The sequence below is a fragment of the Ictalurus punctatus genome, chromosome 4, assembly GCF_001660625.3.
Source record: "Ictalurus punctatus breed USDA103 chromosome 4, Coco_2.0, whole genome shotgun sequence".
NCBI lineage: Eukaryota > Metazoa > Chordata > Actinopteri > Siluriformes > Ictaluridae > Ictalurus > Ictalurus punctatus.
Window position 1 is genome coordinate 13,864,674 of NC_071284.1, and position 19,504 is coordinate 13,884,177.

At 40.4% G+C, this 19,504-nt stretch overlaps 1 protein-coding gene across 2 annotated transcripts in view; it reads right to left on the bottom strand.

Annotated features, from left to right (window-relative positions):
- cttnbp2 (cortactin binding protein 2) overlaps positions 1–19,504 on the bottom strand; it is a 48,425-nt gene that overhangs the window by 14,575 nt on the left and 14,346 nt on the right. For both annotated transcript variants that reach the window (XM_017466443.3, XM_017466444.3), the window contains exons 3-9: positions 12,151–12,375; positions 6,803–8,270; positions 4,251–4,457; positions 3,938–4,037; positions 2,006–2,156; positions 1,495–1,707; positions 752–869 (exon numbers count right to left, since the gene is read on the bottom strand). In XM_017466443.3, the coding sequence (XP_017321932.3) occupies positions 752–869; positions 1,495–1,707; positions 2,006–2,156; positions 3,938–4,037; positions 4,251–4,457; positions 6,803–8,270; positions 12,151–12,375 (2,482 nt within the window). The remainder of the gene's footprint in view (positions 1–751; positions 870–1,494; positions 1,708–2,005; positions 2,157–3,937; positions 4,038–4,250; positions 4,458–6,802; positions 8,271–12,150; positions 12,376–19,504) is intronic.

The window sequence follows — 19,504 nt, forward strand, 5'->3', positions numbered from 1 at the left end:
TCAACACAGCTTGCTTCAAGAGCTTCTTTTTAGAGAATCATCAGGATTCTCAAAATCCCAAGTGCCACAACATTGTGTGGATAGCTTTGATAAATCATGGTGGTTTACAGCTTAAAATGTACATCCAGGGATTTGATTTGTCTAATACATTTGCACATTAATGAGCTGCCACAGACAGCATGAACACTAACATCACTACACTACGCACATATTGCAAAAAAAAAAAAAAACTTCAGAAGGTGACCTGCCATCTGCAACTAACAAATAGATTTATTTTTTGATTTGATATGCTCCTTCTACACACAGGCCAATTCCCAAATGTCTTTCTTTTCAGAATATATGCTCAGTGCATGATGTACAACATAATGACATTTGCGACAGTGCACTCTATGCATAAAAGATTTCCATTTGAAATTCAGCCACAGAAACAGTACACTATATGTATTATCATGTTTAAGATACATACTTTGTTAATTTTATACATACATACATACATACATACATATATATATATATATATATATATATATATATATATATATATATATATATATTCATACTAAAAGCCACAAAACATCAGTTTTTATTTCATCTGGACTTCCAATCATCCACTATAGGACTGCTGAAGCATATGGAGGAGCACTCAGTTCTGTATATGTAATACCACAAATGTGTATATATGGCTTATTCAGTGACTAATTACATAAATGCATATGCAAACACACACACACACACACACACACACACTCACCCAGGTTCTCCAGCAGGTCTTTGCAGTCATCTGTAGCCACATCATGTATAGTACGGTTGCATTTGTCCCGTTTCTCAATGTCCTGCTGGCTGTGGCTACACAATACTTCCAGGCATTTCTAAAAGCACACCAGTGAGATGACTCAAAAGAACTGTGACAGCTTGAATTACAGTCAAGTGACAAATTAAAGCAAGAAATGTTGCTCTGTTATGCCGTGTGAGGCATTTTGTTTGGCTCCACTTGTTTCCTTAGGGGGAAGAGTCAGTGCAAATCAATACAAAGTTATTCTGACTGAACACCTTTGTCCTATGATTAAACATTTCTATCCTGAAGGGAGTGAACTCTTCCAGGATGTCCTTATCCACAAGGTACGATGACTAAATTAATGGGTGGATGAGCATGAAAATAATTTAAATAATAAATTATGGTCTTCCCAGTCTCCAGATCTCAACTGAACACCGAGGAGATTTTGGACTGATGTGTTAGATAGCATCCTCTACCACCACCAACAAAACACCAACTGAGGGATCTGTAGAATCTATGTCATTGGGCCCAACATCTTATGAAACTCTATGCTAATTTTTCCTTTAACATGTCACTCATTTGTAGATGAACAAAAGAGACTGGCAGAGTTGCAGAGTTATGGAGTGGCAGAGTTACACATCCTTAAAACTTAATACTATACAGCGTGAGTACTCATTAGTATGTGGGAGTGTCCATGTGTATATGTAAGCTTCCATCACCTTGTAGCCTCTAGATGCAGCGATGTGGGCAGCAGTCCATCCATCCTGGTTAGCAAGGTTGAGGGTATGGCGGGTCATGACTGGTCTGGGGTGTGCGTCTTTGCTGTCCACTGTGCCACCCGTCTCAGCCCGAAGAGACGGATGGTAGAGCAGAAGCTTCAGTGCATCCACATGACCCGAACTAACTGCGGTGTGAAGCGCAGTGCAGCTATCCTGTGTACAAGAAACCCACTGATGAAGGCAAATATGTAGTTCACAAACGGGAACAAAGACTCGAATAAAACATTCACACTCAAACCCATGCAAAGCATGCAAACTAAAAAAACAGTGTTTAGTTGACAGAGATAAAACAAGAACTCATTAAGCAAAGAGATAAGCATAATTAAGCTCTATTAAAACAGGAAGTACGTTCTACAATATATTCTACAATAACCTTCAGTTATGGTCATCACAGGAACAAATACCACTGATGCCCTGCTTCGTGAGTGTGATATATATAAAAAAAACTCACAGCAGTAATGTGTGAACGGTTTGCTCCAGCATCCAGCAGGGCTCTCACACACTCTGCGCTGCCATGCTCAGTGGCCAGGATCAGTGCAGTCTGACCCCCTACACACTCACGCTCCACCTCCGTGCCATGTTCCAGCAGAGCCCTCACACACCTGCAAGTATGCATCCAGTTGCAATGATGGCTGCATCTAATCTAGTTTCACTTTGAAATAGATCAAGTTAAGATCTAAGAGCAGAACACTAGAACACCAAGGCATGATAGTAATTTGCCAATGTTGTGTCATGCCTGTCTGTATTTATCTCACAGAAGGACATGCCTGACTTGTGATTGATAAAGCCCTGAGCTAAATCTACACAAGACCAGCAGAGAGTGATGACAGCAGTCATTGCACACTGGAACAAGAGTTTGCTGAATTCCAAATGACAAGGGCTCTGACACAATTTTTTAGAGAGACATTTGCGTTTTCCCTTACAAAAAATGTGACAATATATTACCATCCAGTATGCAGGACTGTGTAGTATATTGGCAATATATTGTAAATATATTAGTCTGCAGATCCACCGTTACCCTGACTAGGATACGGGTCAGTCCATCTCACGTGGTCCAATAATTGTAAAGTTGGTTGCTTGACAGTTTTTAATTTTTTGGCATTGACTAGCAGTTTTTTTTTATTTTATTATTATTTTATATGGTTTTACTGTGACGGCAATCTTTGTGTCATGGCACACAAAAAATTTTGGTTATACGGCTGTTTTCGGAAACTTCAATATCTCGGTTCAGGATGGTCCTAACTCCTTGGAACAAAAACTGATCTCTAGAGCACATCTAAGTCATTTACTGATTTTATCACAGGAGAAACAACACCATACCTCTTTTTATGACACTGTTCATATATAAAACACCCAACTGAACACTATAATTCCATATTTGGATAAAATCTATTCACGCATACCAACCGTACACCTGTACCAACATGACAGATCAAGGTTCTTCAAACCTGGTCCTCGAGATCCACTGTCCTGCAGAGATTAACTCAAGAGACTGCAGAGATTAAGCCAAGGTCTTCAGGATTACTGAAGACACAAAGGTGGTGGTCATAATTAAAACAAGTAAAACAAAAATTTTAAAAAGGTGGTTTTGCAATGCCATTACATAGAGGTACCAACTCAACAAAAAAAGGGAAAATTTAAAAACCTCAAGCAACCTGTATTGGACCACTTGAGATGGATTGACCCATGAAGCAGTTAATGAAGGTGAATGAATGTATGAACATATAGATTATTACCACTTTTTATATATGGGAGAATATATAGATTACAGAAACAATCACATACTGTATATTATGATTTAGATGGGTAATATACTGATAATATAATATACACTTGCTGGCCACTTTATTAAGAACAGCAATACACTTTCTCTCATTCATGCAATTATCGAACCAGGCAATCATTTAGGAGGAGTGCAATACAAAAACACATGCAGATACAGGTCAACAGTTTCAGTTAATGTTCACATCAAACATTAGAATGTGGAAGAAATGTCAGTGACTTTGACTGAGGCATGGTTGTTGGTGTTCAATCGTATCTCCTGCTGTTTTTCATGCACAACAGTCAGAGTTGACAGTGCGAGAAACAATAAACGTCCAGTAAACAGCAGCTCTGTGGACGGAAATGCCTCGCTGATGAGAGAGGTCAGAGAAGAATGGCCAGATTGGTTTGAGTTCACAAAATGGCTACTTCAGTAACTTAAATTACCACTCTCTGGCATGTTTTTGGGAGGTAGAGGAAACCCAAAAAGACACAGGGAGAACATGCCAAACTCCATAAAGACAGCAACCCGAGCCTGGATCAAACCAGGAACCCTGGAGCTGCATGCTTTGTATGGCTTTAAAGAACAGCAGCAAAGATTAAAGAAGGGCGATCTGCTTACCCATGGTGGCCATTAGCAGCAGCAATGTGTAAGGAGGTAAATCCATTTTCATCAGGAGCATCAGCAGAAACCCCCAAACTCAGCAGCAGATTTAAGCATTCTACAGAAGAGAAATATTCATTACATACACACACACACACACGCACTCTTTGGATTTAAAGTGTAATTATGTGGTGCTTAGAATATGTTCAATCATAAATACAGTTCAATCTTTGACTTTTTATAAGAATGATTCCTAAAAACCAAGGGAAGCAGACTGCAACTCCCCGCTTTAATTACACAGCTTTAGCGGAGCATGCCAGTGCATCCATACCTGTATGTCCATTTTGAGCAGCAGAAAACAAGGCAGAGGTTAGGTCTTGTTGGAGGTGACTAACATCCATTGATGGATCTTGATTAAGCAGCATAGACAATAAAGTGACATTTCCCTGGGAAGCAGCTTGGAGCAAAAGGGTGTGCCCGTCATCCAGGGGGACGGGTTCACCGCAGGGTAACGGGGGGACTATGGAGGGACACCAGCCTGGGAGGGGCAAGTGACAGCAGTTACTAAAGGGAGTGTAACAAGAGGTTGCACCAATATGTGCTCCACAACTGCAACAGTCACCCGGTTCTGTCCTGCTGACATTCAGAAACTGAATAAACTGGACCAGCTATAAGACATGGCTAGAGAAATAAAAGACATGAACATGGAACCACTGAAAAATTAACAAATGTCTTAAATAAGGGTATACTGTGTCAGCTTTGCCCCATTTAGCAGGAGACTGTTTCAGTAGGGCCCACATTTTGGCATGACATCTGAAATATTGCACTCCGGTGTATTTAAATTGATGTCTATCCTAAATGTCACATTTTGTTGGTGAAATATTTTTTTTTCAAGTCAGGACAACATCACACCAGAGCATGCAAACTACATTAAATGTGTAATAAAATATAAAATAAAAAAGGTTGCAAATGCAGTTCCATATCTGTTAAAATTATCTCAGTCAGGCAATCCGACATCAAAAGTAAAATTCAAAAGACAGCTAAAATGCATCTACACATGGAGTGCTTAGGAAAAGCAATATAATGATGCAAAACCAGATGAAGCATGAAATTCTAGCATTACTTGGACAGACGATTTGAGTAGAAAATAAGTAAACTGAAGTGTGTGATTGCAAATAACTTTTTGTCAAGAGAGATGCTTTTATCTGTTAGTGAGAAGAGAGCAAGCACAATACTGAAAAAAAGAAACAAAGTGAAATATTCAAATTTTAAGGTAAGTGGGTTTAAACAAAGAACATAAGCTGTGAAGCCTCAGAATGCTTGGGCCCTAGACACTACAAGGAGAAGTGCCTGTTATTAGCATTTGGTATATTAGCAATGACTACTGCAGGTGAAAATCACTAGCCTCTAGTGAGAAAACAGCAGTGCTTGGTGAAATACTCGCTCTGTTTTAACAGGTCCTTAGTGCACCAAGCATGTTCTCTGTCACATATACAAAGACATGCTTTTATCAGATAAGGGTGCAGGTTATGATATTAGGTAGGTTTTGTGGCACAAGTATTAACTGAAATTTCTGCAAGCTATATATTAGGTATTAAGTATTGAGTGAAATATCATGCAGTGAATAGTAGTGAATCTGAAGGTACTGTGAAATATATCAATCATTTGGTTCCTATACTTATTGATCAATTTGCTTGACCCATTTGTGGTATCATTTCTATACCAATTTCCCTTTTATTGCATGTGTGCAATTGCAGTGGAGCACTGCTAGTGCAGTGGCATTTAATAGGAGAACATCTCTAACATAAGGGATAATGGCTTTGTTTTGGATTATTTGTGATATTTTTAGATATATTAATGACAAATATTGTAATTTTGAGGCACAAAATTAATTTCTTACTAGAGACTGACACTGCCAGCATAGATGCCTTATTAGCATCTTTTTACATGTATGTACTGTTTTGTGGCTTTCATATTTGGTATCTTTGCTTATATAGAGACATACATGTGAGATTTTCTCTGTCAGCAAAGTTTTACAAATTTTTTACAAAGTTTTTCGGGGTTACAAAAAAAAACCCAAAACAAAAACCTCCCAGAAGGAAAAACCCTGCAACCCACCATTTTGACAGCTCCATTTAGATAAAGCTAAACCCACTAATGCAGAAACATCCTTACTAATTTAGCGTGTGTATATAGTAGTGAAACAGTTCATTTTGTTATACATCATATGAATAATCTAATTTCATGACCACTTGAACACAGCTAGTTAGTTTAAGTGTAACAGGAAATCTCATGCAGGAAAAAAAAATCTCAATCTGAGTTTCTGTAAATGAAGGTAAGAAACAAATAACAATGAGCCGAGTACATGGACGACTGACAGGCACTGCAGGTGATTGGGTTAATGGTAGGGTAGACAGGAAGAGGCACATGCTGTAGACAGATGGAAGTGGAGGGAACAAAAGGGAAAGAGCAGCATCTGGCATCAGCTTCAGAGTGGAGTAGGTTACAGCAAAGTGTCCTCAAGACCCAGCTGTTCATGTGAAGAGTAAAGCTTCAACCCCAAACCCATTCACACATTGCTACTACTAGCAATGTGAAAAAGTTTTTGGGTTGCTACCTATATGATCTTGGTTTTGCTGATTTTCCTATTTAAAAGAAACCCATGACTGCTTGATATACAGTATATCTTGCTGGCTATGGAATTTTTGGAAGTAAGCCTAAATGGTAAATAATATCTCCTTTATATGTTTCTTTTGGTCTACAGCCACTGTAGATCAACATCCCAATGAGTTCAGGAGGCACACATTGGGCTTGGAAAGAAAGCATTGCACAGGAGTGGAGAGGTAGTAAAAGGGTGGGTAGGGGACCTGAATATCTGTTTACCTGATGCTGCTGCCAGGGGGCTGCCTTGGTGCTGAGGGCTATGGGATGGAACACTAGCAGGGTTTACAGAAGGGCTACTGACAATGGTAGCGATGGTGGAGGACGTGATGGTGACAGGGGAACAATCCACACATGCTGCCGCCACCTGCGGCTCCCGCTGCCTGCCAGGGCAGGGCTCACCCACCTGAGATGCAGTCAAGGCTGGCACTGCACCCCCCAGATCCAGGGAGGGTTTGGGTGGAAGCTGAGGGGTGCTGGCCGACTTAGGTGGTCCTACCCCAAGCCCAACCGCTGGGGACCTGCTGGCTTCACCCACTACTTTGATTGGTGGGTGAGGAGGGGATGGTGTCTGAGATAGTCCCGGTTTTTTTGGTGGGATGGGAGGTGGATTGCCTCTGTCGATACGTGCCACTGTGGGTGACTTGATACCAATCTGTGGATGACTCAGGCGACCAGCAAAAGGTCCTCCCTCTGAAGCGGAATGGGACAACCCAGGCCGAAGGGCTGTCGGGGGGCCTGCTGTTGGTGGACTGGTGAAACGTGAGAGAACTTGTGTGACTGTGTGACGTGCCTGCTGCTTGGCAACAAAGTTGTCTCGGTTGGTAGGGGACAGGTCTCGTGATGGGGGGCCTTGGTTGGACATGCCGTTTTGGTCCTGCTCTGAAGCAGAGGGTTGGAATTTATAGCGGGCTGCCTGGACACGGGACCCTGTAGGTAGAACAGTGCCAGTGCCAGGTGAATGTAAAATGTGAGCAGAGTTCAGTGCCGTCTGGCCCTCCCCGCCATTCTCTGCCTGAGCGCTTCCATGGTGTAGACCTCTCACAGTGGTAGGGGTCTTGGGGAGGTTCATGCTAGTGTAGTTAGTGCCTGTGGGCTTGACAGGGATGCTCAGTGGCAGTTTCTTGGGCATTTCATTCTCAGGGAGTGGGTCTGTCTGTGAGGCGGCTGCTCGGCAGCTGGCTGCCTCCGTGCCCACAGCAACTGACGCTATGCTCTTGGGTTTGACTGTAGTGGCTCCGGGAGCAGAGACCACTGCTGGGGGCAAAGTCGGAACATCTTTGCCCCGCTCTGTCCTGAGCTGCTTTACCTGTTGGCGCAGACTGTCGCTTTCAGCGCGCAGTTCAGCGGCGCGACTCTCCTCACGACTCAGTCGTGCTCGCAGCTGCTCACGCTCTGTGTCAAACTCGGCCAGCTGCTTCTCCATTTCTGCTTCCATCTGCTGGCTGCGTTTGCGCTCAGTGGCCAGCTCCTCTTCTAGGCGGCTTGAGGTACGGCCCTCTTGCTCAGAAGATGATGAGAGCTCCTCGACTCGTTGGCTCTCCTCCACCACACGTGCTGCCAACTGCTTGCACTCACGCACCAGCATCATCACCACATGCTTGTTCTTCTCACGCTCATCCTTCAGCTGCACTGAAAGCTTGCGATGTTCCTGCTCCAGACTCTGCAGCTGCATTTTCTCCAACTCCAACTAGACAGAGCACCAATACAGCACACAGTCAGACAAACTTATTTAGAAGATACTTATTAATGACAGTTGAGAGTTAAAAAATGGATTATAGCTAGCTTGGGTGTCAGGGACAAACAGATTACATGTCTAGACAAGCATTTTTTATTTGTAGTTGTCCAGTATTCAAGCACCTTCAGTAGGCTGCTATTATAGCAGTCACCAGAGGTTCTTCTCTATGAATATTTAAACATGTGTTTCACAGTGGTGAACCCTAATGCTGTAACTATAATGCACATTACTCCACATTCCACATCACACCGCTTGCTGCATTACACACATAAGCCGAGACGCTATACTACATCATCAGGTCTATTAAAGTACCAATCAAACTTTGCCATCCACTTATATACCTTTACCGCAACCACTGAAACTAAAGTAAATTTCCTCCTCACTACAGCCTCTAAATGAGCAGAAATGTGTCTACTTGCAAATATTAGCATTTTATTTACTATTTTAGTGTAGTAGTTTGTGTGCTAATGGTGGGTCACTTAAAAAAAAAAAACAGTGAAAATACTAGGTATAAACAATAATTATCTACACCTAGTCCTGCAATAACAAGTGCACACAATACTTTTAACAAATTAACACATTTCTATAACACTTATTATTTACACATGGGCACATTAAAGAGCAAAGTGTGTCTGAGAATGGAAAAATTGAACAAACTTGATGTGATCTTGCCAAAACCCACAACCCTTAACAGTTAATAAACTAGTCATTGTGAGCTGTTAGTAGGCAGTTAAATGAGAGTAACGTAAGTCTCAATTTAATCTATTTTATTAAACAAGATGCAGCTATAATGCAATACTCTGCTGATTAGTGTTGTTTTTTAAACTAGCTGGAAGGTGGAAGTAGTACTGGCATGTACACAAGCAACTATTTTACCTTATTTTCAGGCTTGTTGCAAGAAAAATTTACAAAATACACCAACACACCACACAGCATTCATGACTCACATGTAAGAACAAAAGTGTTGCAGAAGTCCGCTCTGTTTTTCCTACATGCACTGTTCAAAAGTGTTTACTTTGCAAGAGAGACGCCACTGTCAATCAGTATGTGACAAGAACTTGTATGTGACAAGACTTGTTTTATATATATTAAATATATGCACCTCGTATAACAGTAAAAGATTATCGCATATGTGACACGGATAAGGCTGCAGAAATGCCTAAACTAGTGAAAAGATTACAAATTGTCATAGCTTAACTCCCATGAAAAGAATTACATCTACTTCAGGAGCTACATAATTCATAACAATGAATGGGCAGGCTTTCTGAGTGAGGAACAAGAGAGCAAATAGCACCTCTGCTCATAAATATATTAACAATGTGATAATGGACAAAACCAAAGTTATAATCCAAAACACCAGCAAGTGTGCAGTCTCAGCACAGCAACTCCACAAGAATGAGGGTTATTAAATTCATATTATTCACCAGAGAGATTGGCATATGAGCACATCGCAGTTAACCAGCTATGAAACAAGTGATCTGTCACCATAACAACCAAGTGTGAATGTTTATTCTTGGAAAAGAGGGAGATGAGTCTTCTCAGTTTCAGACACAAGTCTGAGCTGGAAAGCAGTAAAGAAGGCAGTCAAGATATGTATGAAGGGAAAAACTGTCTTTTATTTGGTAAGGCATTGCATTACACCTAAATCCAGCCGCGGTTTTATACCAAGTGCTGGAACTTGACCTCTCATAAAGATAGTGAGCTAACGGAAAAAGGCACTCATGATGTTTGAACTGGTATACACTGTACTCAGAACCCAAAATAATGAGCTCATAATAATGGAGTAAAAAGATGATACAGTGAAACATAAAGGTTAGATAATATTTAATAGCTAATACTGTGTAAGTGTGGTTATTATTGTGGTATTCTTACTAGCAATGTTACCGTTCAAACAACAGAAAATGTAAAGAAGTGTTAAGAATATGTGTATTAATATGTTAATATTAATCTGTTAATATGTTAATACTCTCTCCAAATTCTGACAGCTAAATCTTCATCCCCCAAAGAGCTTATGCGTCAATGGGGAGGGGAGGGGGAGGGCTGCAATGAGCTCTGGCTCTAGCAGGAGAAACAAAACTTCAAACATGAACAGTCTCCCAAGGCAACATAGAGTTCTGATGTGTACACATATGGATGCTTTGATGCAATGTTTCCTTCACACAGAACGAACAGACATGAAAGCACACACTAGTGTATCCACGCTGATGGACTGCAAAATGCAGGACAGTTCAACAGCAAGTTACATGCGATTTACTAAATGATGAGAAGGTCAGGAGAAATGTCCACCAAATGGTATTTGTCAGAATATGGATGCGACAAATAATGTGCAATTGCACAGCTTCCACTATTTTGCAGTGGCTGCTATGGTGATGAAAATTTTTCAAATCTCCAGCTGTAAGTAAAGACCAGTAGACAATAGCAGTGCAAGAGGCAGGTCATGTGGGAATACGAGCTGGGAAAAACTATGACCGCCCCCAGAAAAGGAAAACTAAGAGACACAATATATGGCCAAAAGATTGTAGACACCTTACAATTACACCCATGCGAGCTTTTTGAACATCCCTTTCTAGATTTCGATCCTCTTTGCTGTTATAATAACCTCCACTCTTCTGGGAAATGTATCTGTGGAGATTTGTGCTCATTCAGCCATAAGACTATTAGTAAGGTCAGGCACTCATGTTAGGTGAGGAGGCCTGGGGTGCAGTGTTTCACTACATCCCAAAAGTGTTCAGTGGGGTTGAGGTGCAGGCCACTCGAGTTCTTCCACAACCACTTTGGCAAACCATGTCATCATGGACATGGAACATGGTACATGTTTGGGCCTCTTCATTTCAGCAAAGGGAAATTTTAATGCTACAGCATACAAAGACATCCTATACAATTGTGTGCTTCCAACCTTGTGGCAACAGTTTGGAGAAAACCCATGTCTGTCAGATGTCCATACAATTGTGGCCGTATAGTGTACCACGGTAACACAGTTACAGCCCTAAACCTAATATAAGCCTTCTCTCCCTGGTTCTATGCCTCTCTAATATTCCAAACTGGGAGAAATCTTATATTCATCCACTTGGCTTGCAGAGGACATGAAAGGGATGCAATTGGAGAGTTGTGAAAGAGGATCTGAGTGCTGGGATGTGTGGTGATCAGGGTGGGTGTGTGGCCAGCACCCGAATCATGTAGCTCATGTCAACCTGTGAGTAAACAGGTGTCCTGAGAATTAGATGTCCTTGACATTACTCTTTTTTTCTTTCTTTTTTTTTTTTAAACTCACCTCTTATTCTGCCGGCATGCATCTGTAGGGTGAATGTTAGGCTTTAATCTGCTGCTACTTAAGCTATTTAAAAAAGTAAAGCTGTCAGTAGTCATCCTGATAGATGTAGAGAACAGGCACCTTCCAGCTCACACTTAAACTCACATAGCATTACACATGTAGAAATGTGTTATGATACCATGATTTTGTTTTGTTTGTATAGTAAATTTGAAGGCAGTGTACTACTGTGTACCTTTTTATGCACAGACTGGAATACAGATACACTTCATATACGATCAGTAATAGGACTGACCCAGCAACATGTCTGACAACCAGATGTGTCTCACACATACAAACCACACACACCATAAGACAAAATAACACTGAACCACTTAAACATATACTCTATGCATACACACCTCTTTCCTTTACCAGTTACAAGTGCCTAGTAATAAGCAATTTTTTCACTCACTCACTCACTCACTCACTCACTCACTCACTCACTCACTCTCACTCTCTCTCTCTCTCTCTCTCTCTCTCTCACACACACACACACACACACACACACACAGAGAGCCCCACCCTCTTGTGTCTGCTCTCAGCGGCGGCTAGCTGCGCAGACATTCTCTCCTGCATCTTGCGGCAGTGAGCCATGACGGCCTCAAGTACAGTGATGGGACTGGCACTGACGGCACGGCGCTCCTTGTGCCCAGCCCCAGACTCAAAGTCCCTCTGCAGGGCCAGGAATGGGTCAGTCATGCTGAAATGGCCATAGCGCTCCTGCAGGAACACCTCCTTCCTCCGAGCCTGTACGGGGAAACACCGAGAGAGAGAGACACACACACACATCAATATACACATTCAGAGAGTTCAATAAAAGACAATGGCAATGGTCAATATAGTAAGAGATGTAGCATAATGTTTAAAACGCATGCACGCACGCAATCACGCGAGCACACACACACACACACACACACACACACACACACACACACACACACACACACACAGGGCAGGTTAGCACTTCTCCAGAAGGGATCCATTAAGTGCAGTGGCCAGTTAGACTCTGTGTAAAGACCAGACGGTCTGCTCAGCAGGAACGGCACAGGGCCAGCTCTCACTTTCCCACACTAACAGGGTTTCTAAGCAACTATCCTTTTTATTGTACCTTATTTTTCATTCACTTTATCATAAGCAACATAACCGCTAACACAAAGGAAAACTATATCAGTCAATATTTCTTGCACACAAAGCCGTACTAGGACGATCTGAGGTGTGAGTTTAAAGAACAGGGTTATACAATATTGTCTTTTGTAACTAATGTATCAGAGGACAGTAATTTAATGTGCTTACTGCACATCATGGTCTATTCTCTAATGATGATTTTGACAAATCAAGCATGTACATGATCTAATATCATTTGATCTACATGTAAGCAATAAAAAAAACACACAGCTTGTTATGTCATATCAGGTGCTGACCATTGTGCACTGACAATTCTTTGCCAAAATTATATAGATCCAAATGACTCCATATTTAGAGTAGAAAGAAGAGTACGACCTAGCCTTAGAGTGGGAGGAATAGAACTAAGAGATACAAGAATGCCCGAGGTTACTGCCTGCTAAGTGCATCTACCTCACCAAAGAAGGAAAAGACTAAACAGCAAAAGCCCTCTTGTGCTTACACTCTCTCTCTCTCTTTCTCGCTCTCTCTCTCTTCAGCCTCTTAGCTGATATGTGTCTTTATGAATTCACATAACTAGCTAGCCACCATATGTTATTAGATTAGGTTAGCTAGCTTTTTTTTTTTTTTTTTCTTTTTTAGCTTAGTCATTTAGATTTTATGGACCACCAAGACATGGGACATAGGATTTATCATTTGTCCACCTCAGTTGTCCTTAATTCACGACAATACATGGGAATAATTGGCTTTTAAAGTTCAATATGGCTGTTCCTTAACCTTGCAAGCTAAAAGAACCTAGTTTATTCAGAGTCTAAACAAATACAAAGCAAATAATGCAAAATGCACAAAGAACCATTGGTTACAGTAGCAGGGTAACAGCAAATTCTGTAAGTGCTAATGTTCTACTGTTACTTTTACCATCAACTGCAAAGGTGCAAGTAAACAGAGAGACACAGACAGAGAGCCAGGCAGTAAAAGTAAACAGATGGAGAGCAAGCACAAAATGCATGTGCGGCTGTGATATACAGGATTCTGCACTTTAAGAACCGTAGCCATCTGCTGCTTTTCAGTGGGCTTTCACAAATCCCTTTTCTAATCAATGTCTCAACTACCTCTTGTCCTACTCCTCTTTATCCACCAAAGAGATTTCATGTCACAAGTTGCTCTTCTCTGCAAACACAATTTACTCTCTCTTTGAGTCTGGTTATGAGGAATGAAGCAGGTCGTCGATCACCTTCTACAAACAGCAACCAATGTGTTTGTCTGTTTACAGTCAGCTTGAAGAAAGCTTCTTTTGCTTGTGCTAATGCTAATTATAAAGCTAATGAGGTCATCTTTATTACACTGATGCTCTAAATCGCAGGATCACCTCCAACATGTTTTGACAGCAGTGGCAACATACTTGCGTGTGCTGTGTGGCAGCCTAAGGATTTAGGTACTGTATAGAGATATGTCAAATTCTGTCTTTGATTTTCAAATTGAAACGAGCCAGTATGGCATGTAATCAGATAACAGCTCTCCGCAAAACACTTGAACCTTGACTGAAAGTGTATGTAGAGATTATTTGTCTTTTGCTAATCAAGTGTGGCAGAACTGCAAATACCAAGTAGAGGTTGCAGTTACAGATGTTATACTATAGGGTATTAAGGGTTTACAAAAGCACAAAGCAACAACAAATTCTCTAACCAAACTGCTCCTCGGATGTGCTACTGTGGTTATCAAGACTTATCAGGGGCTGCAGAGAGGACAGAAGAGGCAGGAGTGCCAGTGCTGGGCTTCCTCTTGGGTCACACACTCTCTCTGGGACTCCATGAGTAGCCTGATTTTAACCAGTAGCCTTCAGGCCTATGTTATTATTAGCATTAACCTTTATAGGCACGCACTGGCAGGACTGATGATTCAGGCAACCTGCCAAAGAGACGAGCAGAAAAAAAAGGCTCCCAGGATACAAGAACTATCCTGCTTAATAAATATAGTGGAATATGAAATTGTTCTTGCATTTGAAAACGTTACCTACATCAGTCTGTCTGGGGGGTCAATCTAGTCCAAGCAAGATGCAATTAAAGAACTTTGCATTGCACTCCTTGCATGCCACTGCTTTTAAACACACCATGTATATATTTTTTAAGTAATTAATGATACATATATAATAGTTATATAAATAGTTATCTTTACTGTTTCCAACATTTGATGCATTTGGAAGTCCTCTCTACAGATAAGTCAAGCAGTATAAAGCTTGGTGAAGGTTTGTTCAGATGGGAAAGGGGGTGAAATGGCCAAGGGAGAAACCTGAGACACCAGATCTGCAGGGTGCAACTTTATTTTTCCCTGCCAAAGCTTCTTGTCATGAGTCTCTGTCCATACATTCTGGACCATATGTATCAGAAAAGCTGACCTACAAATGAGAAACCTCTCTTATTTGCCAAATTTAAGAGATCATTGTGCATGTGGGCAAGAAAAGGAGCTGATGGAATGAAGGAAAAGGTGACTTCACTTAAACATCGGGGCAAGAGAAAGAGCAGCTGGAATGTAGTCTATGCACTGGACATTGAGAAAGACACTACCTATGGTTTGTGTTGAAGACTGAGTCAAACACTGATGGAAAATATATTTTGATCCTGCTACAGCAAGAGTCCTCAGACTCTACTTGGTTAAGTAAAGAGTAAGCCTTTTGTGTGCATGTGAGAGTTTTTGTGCTCTCTCTGCGCATGTGTGTCCTCAGTCCCTCACAAGGACCCTTTCAATTAGATCACACAGCTCGCTTTGTGAGCCAAGGACTTCCGCAGATCCTGTTGCTTAGCCCAAATGTGCACTGTGAATCTAACAGACAGACACAAAAATGAGCACAAAGGAGTGTATATCAGCATGAGAAACACATTACCGAAAAAGAAAGCAATATCTGAAATGCAGTGTATGCTGGTTCATTATGCACTTTTAATAAATGGCTCCAGTTATGTGAATGTTACTATGTTACATCTTGGACGTTGAAGCAAGCACATGGCCAGGACAAGGGAATGAGGGGATGATGGAACAGAGGCCTTAGGGGGAAGAGGGAAGGTTCCAACCCAAGCAGGTCGTACAGTCCTTTGAGACTTCCTCCCACTCCATGATGCCATCTGTTATCCATTCTTCACCAATACAGTCCCTATACTGAGCACTTATTACAATGACCTGCTCTGTAAGAACTATACTGTTCCCAAATCACCAGTACCACAGAATGGTAGAGTAATCACTCTACCATTACAGCTTGAGCACCAGCACTGACCAAAGGAGCCAGAAGCCATAAAACCAGCCTGAATATCAAATCAAAGGTTCAGGATATCAGTGCCAGGACATTCCTGTGAGAACGAGTAAAGTGGGAAAAGGAGATTAATATCATGAGAAGTGATTCTCAGTGGCAAACTGGTCTTCAGCACATCTTGCATCAAAACTACTTCTGATCAGCGAAGATTGGCCGGCCCACCAGTCTATGATTAAGATGCATGTAATGTAGTTCTCAATCAAAAACATTCATACTATACACACTGTATAAAAACTGTAAAATTTATGGCAGTATTTTGCTGTCAGAGACAAAAATCATGAAACAGTTCTTTGGTGATGAGTTGAGACTGGCAGTTTTAGCTCACCAGTGACTGATTTAGTGCCACTGCAACCAAAGACAGTCAATGATAAAGTTCTAACAGTGTCAGTAAATTTTTATTATAATCTCAATGCTCATCTAAAATCCACCAATAGGAAGATGGCATAGGATGACGCAAAACTCATGGGACAACTACAAATACGGAATAATTATTTGATATAAAATCCTCACATTAATTAATATAACGGAACAAAGCTACCACACATGGTAATGGTCAAATAAAATATCCTTTTTTACCTCAAGCTTAGTTTGAACCATGGGCATCCCATGTTGTCCTCTTTTACTCAGCCTTCTGAAATGTGTTTTTTCTAGGCATAATATTGCTACTATTAGACCAAGGGATTTTTCTGTTTATTATGTTACACAAGCTCAGATCATGCTGGTGGATGACACAAAATGTAGTCATTTTCTTTAATCGCAGGTCTATAATTAGATGATCTTCATTATATAATCCGACATGGAGAACACATTATCTGTCTGTTGTAAAATTCTGCCAACATTTTATTGACATCATCTTGTACAGTGCAATAGTAAAAATCTTAAAAGACTGCTGTAATCATACAGTCTAAAACTGGGGTTATGGCAAGGCTAAAAGTCAAGTGGTGAATCATTTTGTCCCACCATCTCATCATCCCTTCTGTTTGACTGCAAGTTTATCAGCAATATGGTCCGCAAGAAGCACTTACATAAGCAAACATGCTGGCATTTACAACAGCCAGTGCAAAAAGCACCATACCAAGCTTTAGAGAAAGATCTCCACATCTTGTCAAATGCATTGCTCCTGCAAACAGTCTCAAATAGGAGTTTAAATAAAGAATCCACACAGGAGAATCACCAAGGGTACCCATGCATACTTTAGAAAGATTAGCCATTGACAAAGGTATGCTAAGCAAATTGTAGGTAATTGCGAATCTCTCTCTCTCACTCTCTCTCTGTCTCACACACACACACACACACACACACACACACACACCGAACTAAAGCCCTATAACTACACTGCCCGTCAAAAGTTTAGACAAACTCATTCTTTCTTTATATTCTCTCTCCACATTTTAGAACTCTGGAGTAACACAAATGGAACTATGGGAATTGTGTTGTGATAAATATTGTGTTGTGTATTTTAGCATCTTCAAAGTATACACCCTTTTTGCCTAGAATGTCCAGAAATGTATTCTTGGCATTTTCTCAACCAATTTCTTGTGGAATCCCCTGAGATGCTTTTTAACTGTATTAAAGGAGTTCCCACCTATGCTGGACACTTATTGGCTGCTTTTCGGAATATTTCCCTCAAGTCATCATTTAAAAAAAAATACAAAAATTTATAAAGAAAATGATAGTTTTCTAATGAAAGAAACTAATATGTTGACACAATTATATTTTTGTCTACAACATCGATTTCAAACATTTAATCAAACACCTTCAGATCAAAAGATTTTCAAGATCATGAGAAACATTTCGGTCAAGTGTCTCCAAATATGATAGGTAGTATCTTTTTTTTCTTCAGAGTAATGCGAAAGAGAAAGAGAATCTCCAAGATTCCAGGGAGAGTCTATTTATATCAATGTGATTATATAAGAAAGACATATATGATTTTATTATTTGTCACTGCACCACATGTGGAAGCATTATTTTACAACAAACCCTAAGGGGTAGACTGAGAAGGTTTCAGTGTATTTCCTGCATTAGAGCGACAGCCACTGCTGCAAGGCTAAAACTGGCCCTGGATAATGATGCTAGTGGCCTATTTTAATGACCCTCTCAAATGAACCACATTTCAGTGTGGTACACCATGGAGCAGACTTGTCTTAAAAATCCACCATTCTCCCATACCGGCTGCTCTACAGACACATACATAAATAGACTCAACACACAAGACACTGGACAATACTTCGGTGCTGACATTTGGGTTTCATCTCTCACAATTTACAACAGGATTTTGTTTGATATCTGAAAATGAAGTACACTGAAACTACATCCATGATTGTTTTTATTACTAAACACACAAGTAATAATTAACGAAAACTAATTATGCTTCTTACTACATAACAAGAAATACATAATTAAAAATGTATAGCGTGTGTGTGTGTGTGTGTGTCAGTCTGTATAGGATTCCGCAGTTTTTATTTGTAATTCTTGACAAAAATGCTTGATTTTGCTGTGGTGTTTTTCAAAAACACAAATTGCAATGCAATTTGCAGAGTGTTTTGTTTTTTTTGCGGAAAACTACTTGAATTGGCGAAATTGCAATTGCACAAAATTGTTTTGCATTTGTCTGCAATTGTCTAGATATGGACAGTGCAATAGCAAGACAGTAAAACTCCGTTAGCTCCCTAGCTAGAGATTTTGGTGGTTAGGCTAGTTAATGTTACTGGTTGCACCTATTTGATAGCTTATAACGAATATATAGCTCTCTCTTCAGATATGGATCACTAGCTAGGTGGATAGTTACAGTAAGTGCAACCGGTCTTTGATACTGGAATAATAGATGCAGATAATGCACGATTAACATTTTAAATGCATTAATGAACACCACATCAGTTGCTAGTTAAGAGTTGACGGTTTTGGAAGGTCTACGATACAAGTTATTTCCTGTTGTTCCTAACATGTTTGTCACGATATAGCGATAAACAGTCGTCCCCTCACCATCAGCCTCCTTTCTCTCTCTTGAATTTAATGAGGCAAAAAGTGCAGCCAGAGAAAATTCGCAAAACACAAATTTTTCTGCCACAGTTATAAAGTGCGGGCATCGAAGTCTTCTTCCATAAATGTCACATAAGCATATTCTGCAACGATTATGTTTGTCCACTTGTTAACATTGTTTTTTTTTTTCATGTTTTTAATCTGTTTATTATTAATCTCAGATTATGTGAAGCGTGCACGTTTTTGTGCATTAGTTACTGTTACTACAGAAACAATAACGTATTTGACCATATTTATATTAACCTATCATTTATGCTACAGCCAGGGGTATTCATCAAGTTGTTCTGTTATGCACAAATAATGCACAAAAATAATGACCAAGCAGATTCGAGAATGGTATAATTTATTTTACTCCTGCGATGGTAGGCAGCTTGGTAGTGATGGGTATTTGACAAATCTAAATATTTACAGCTA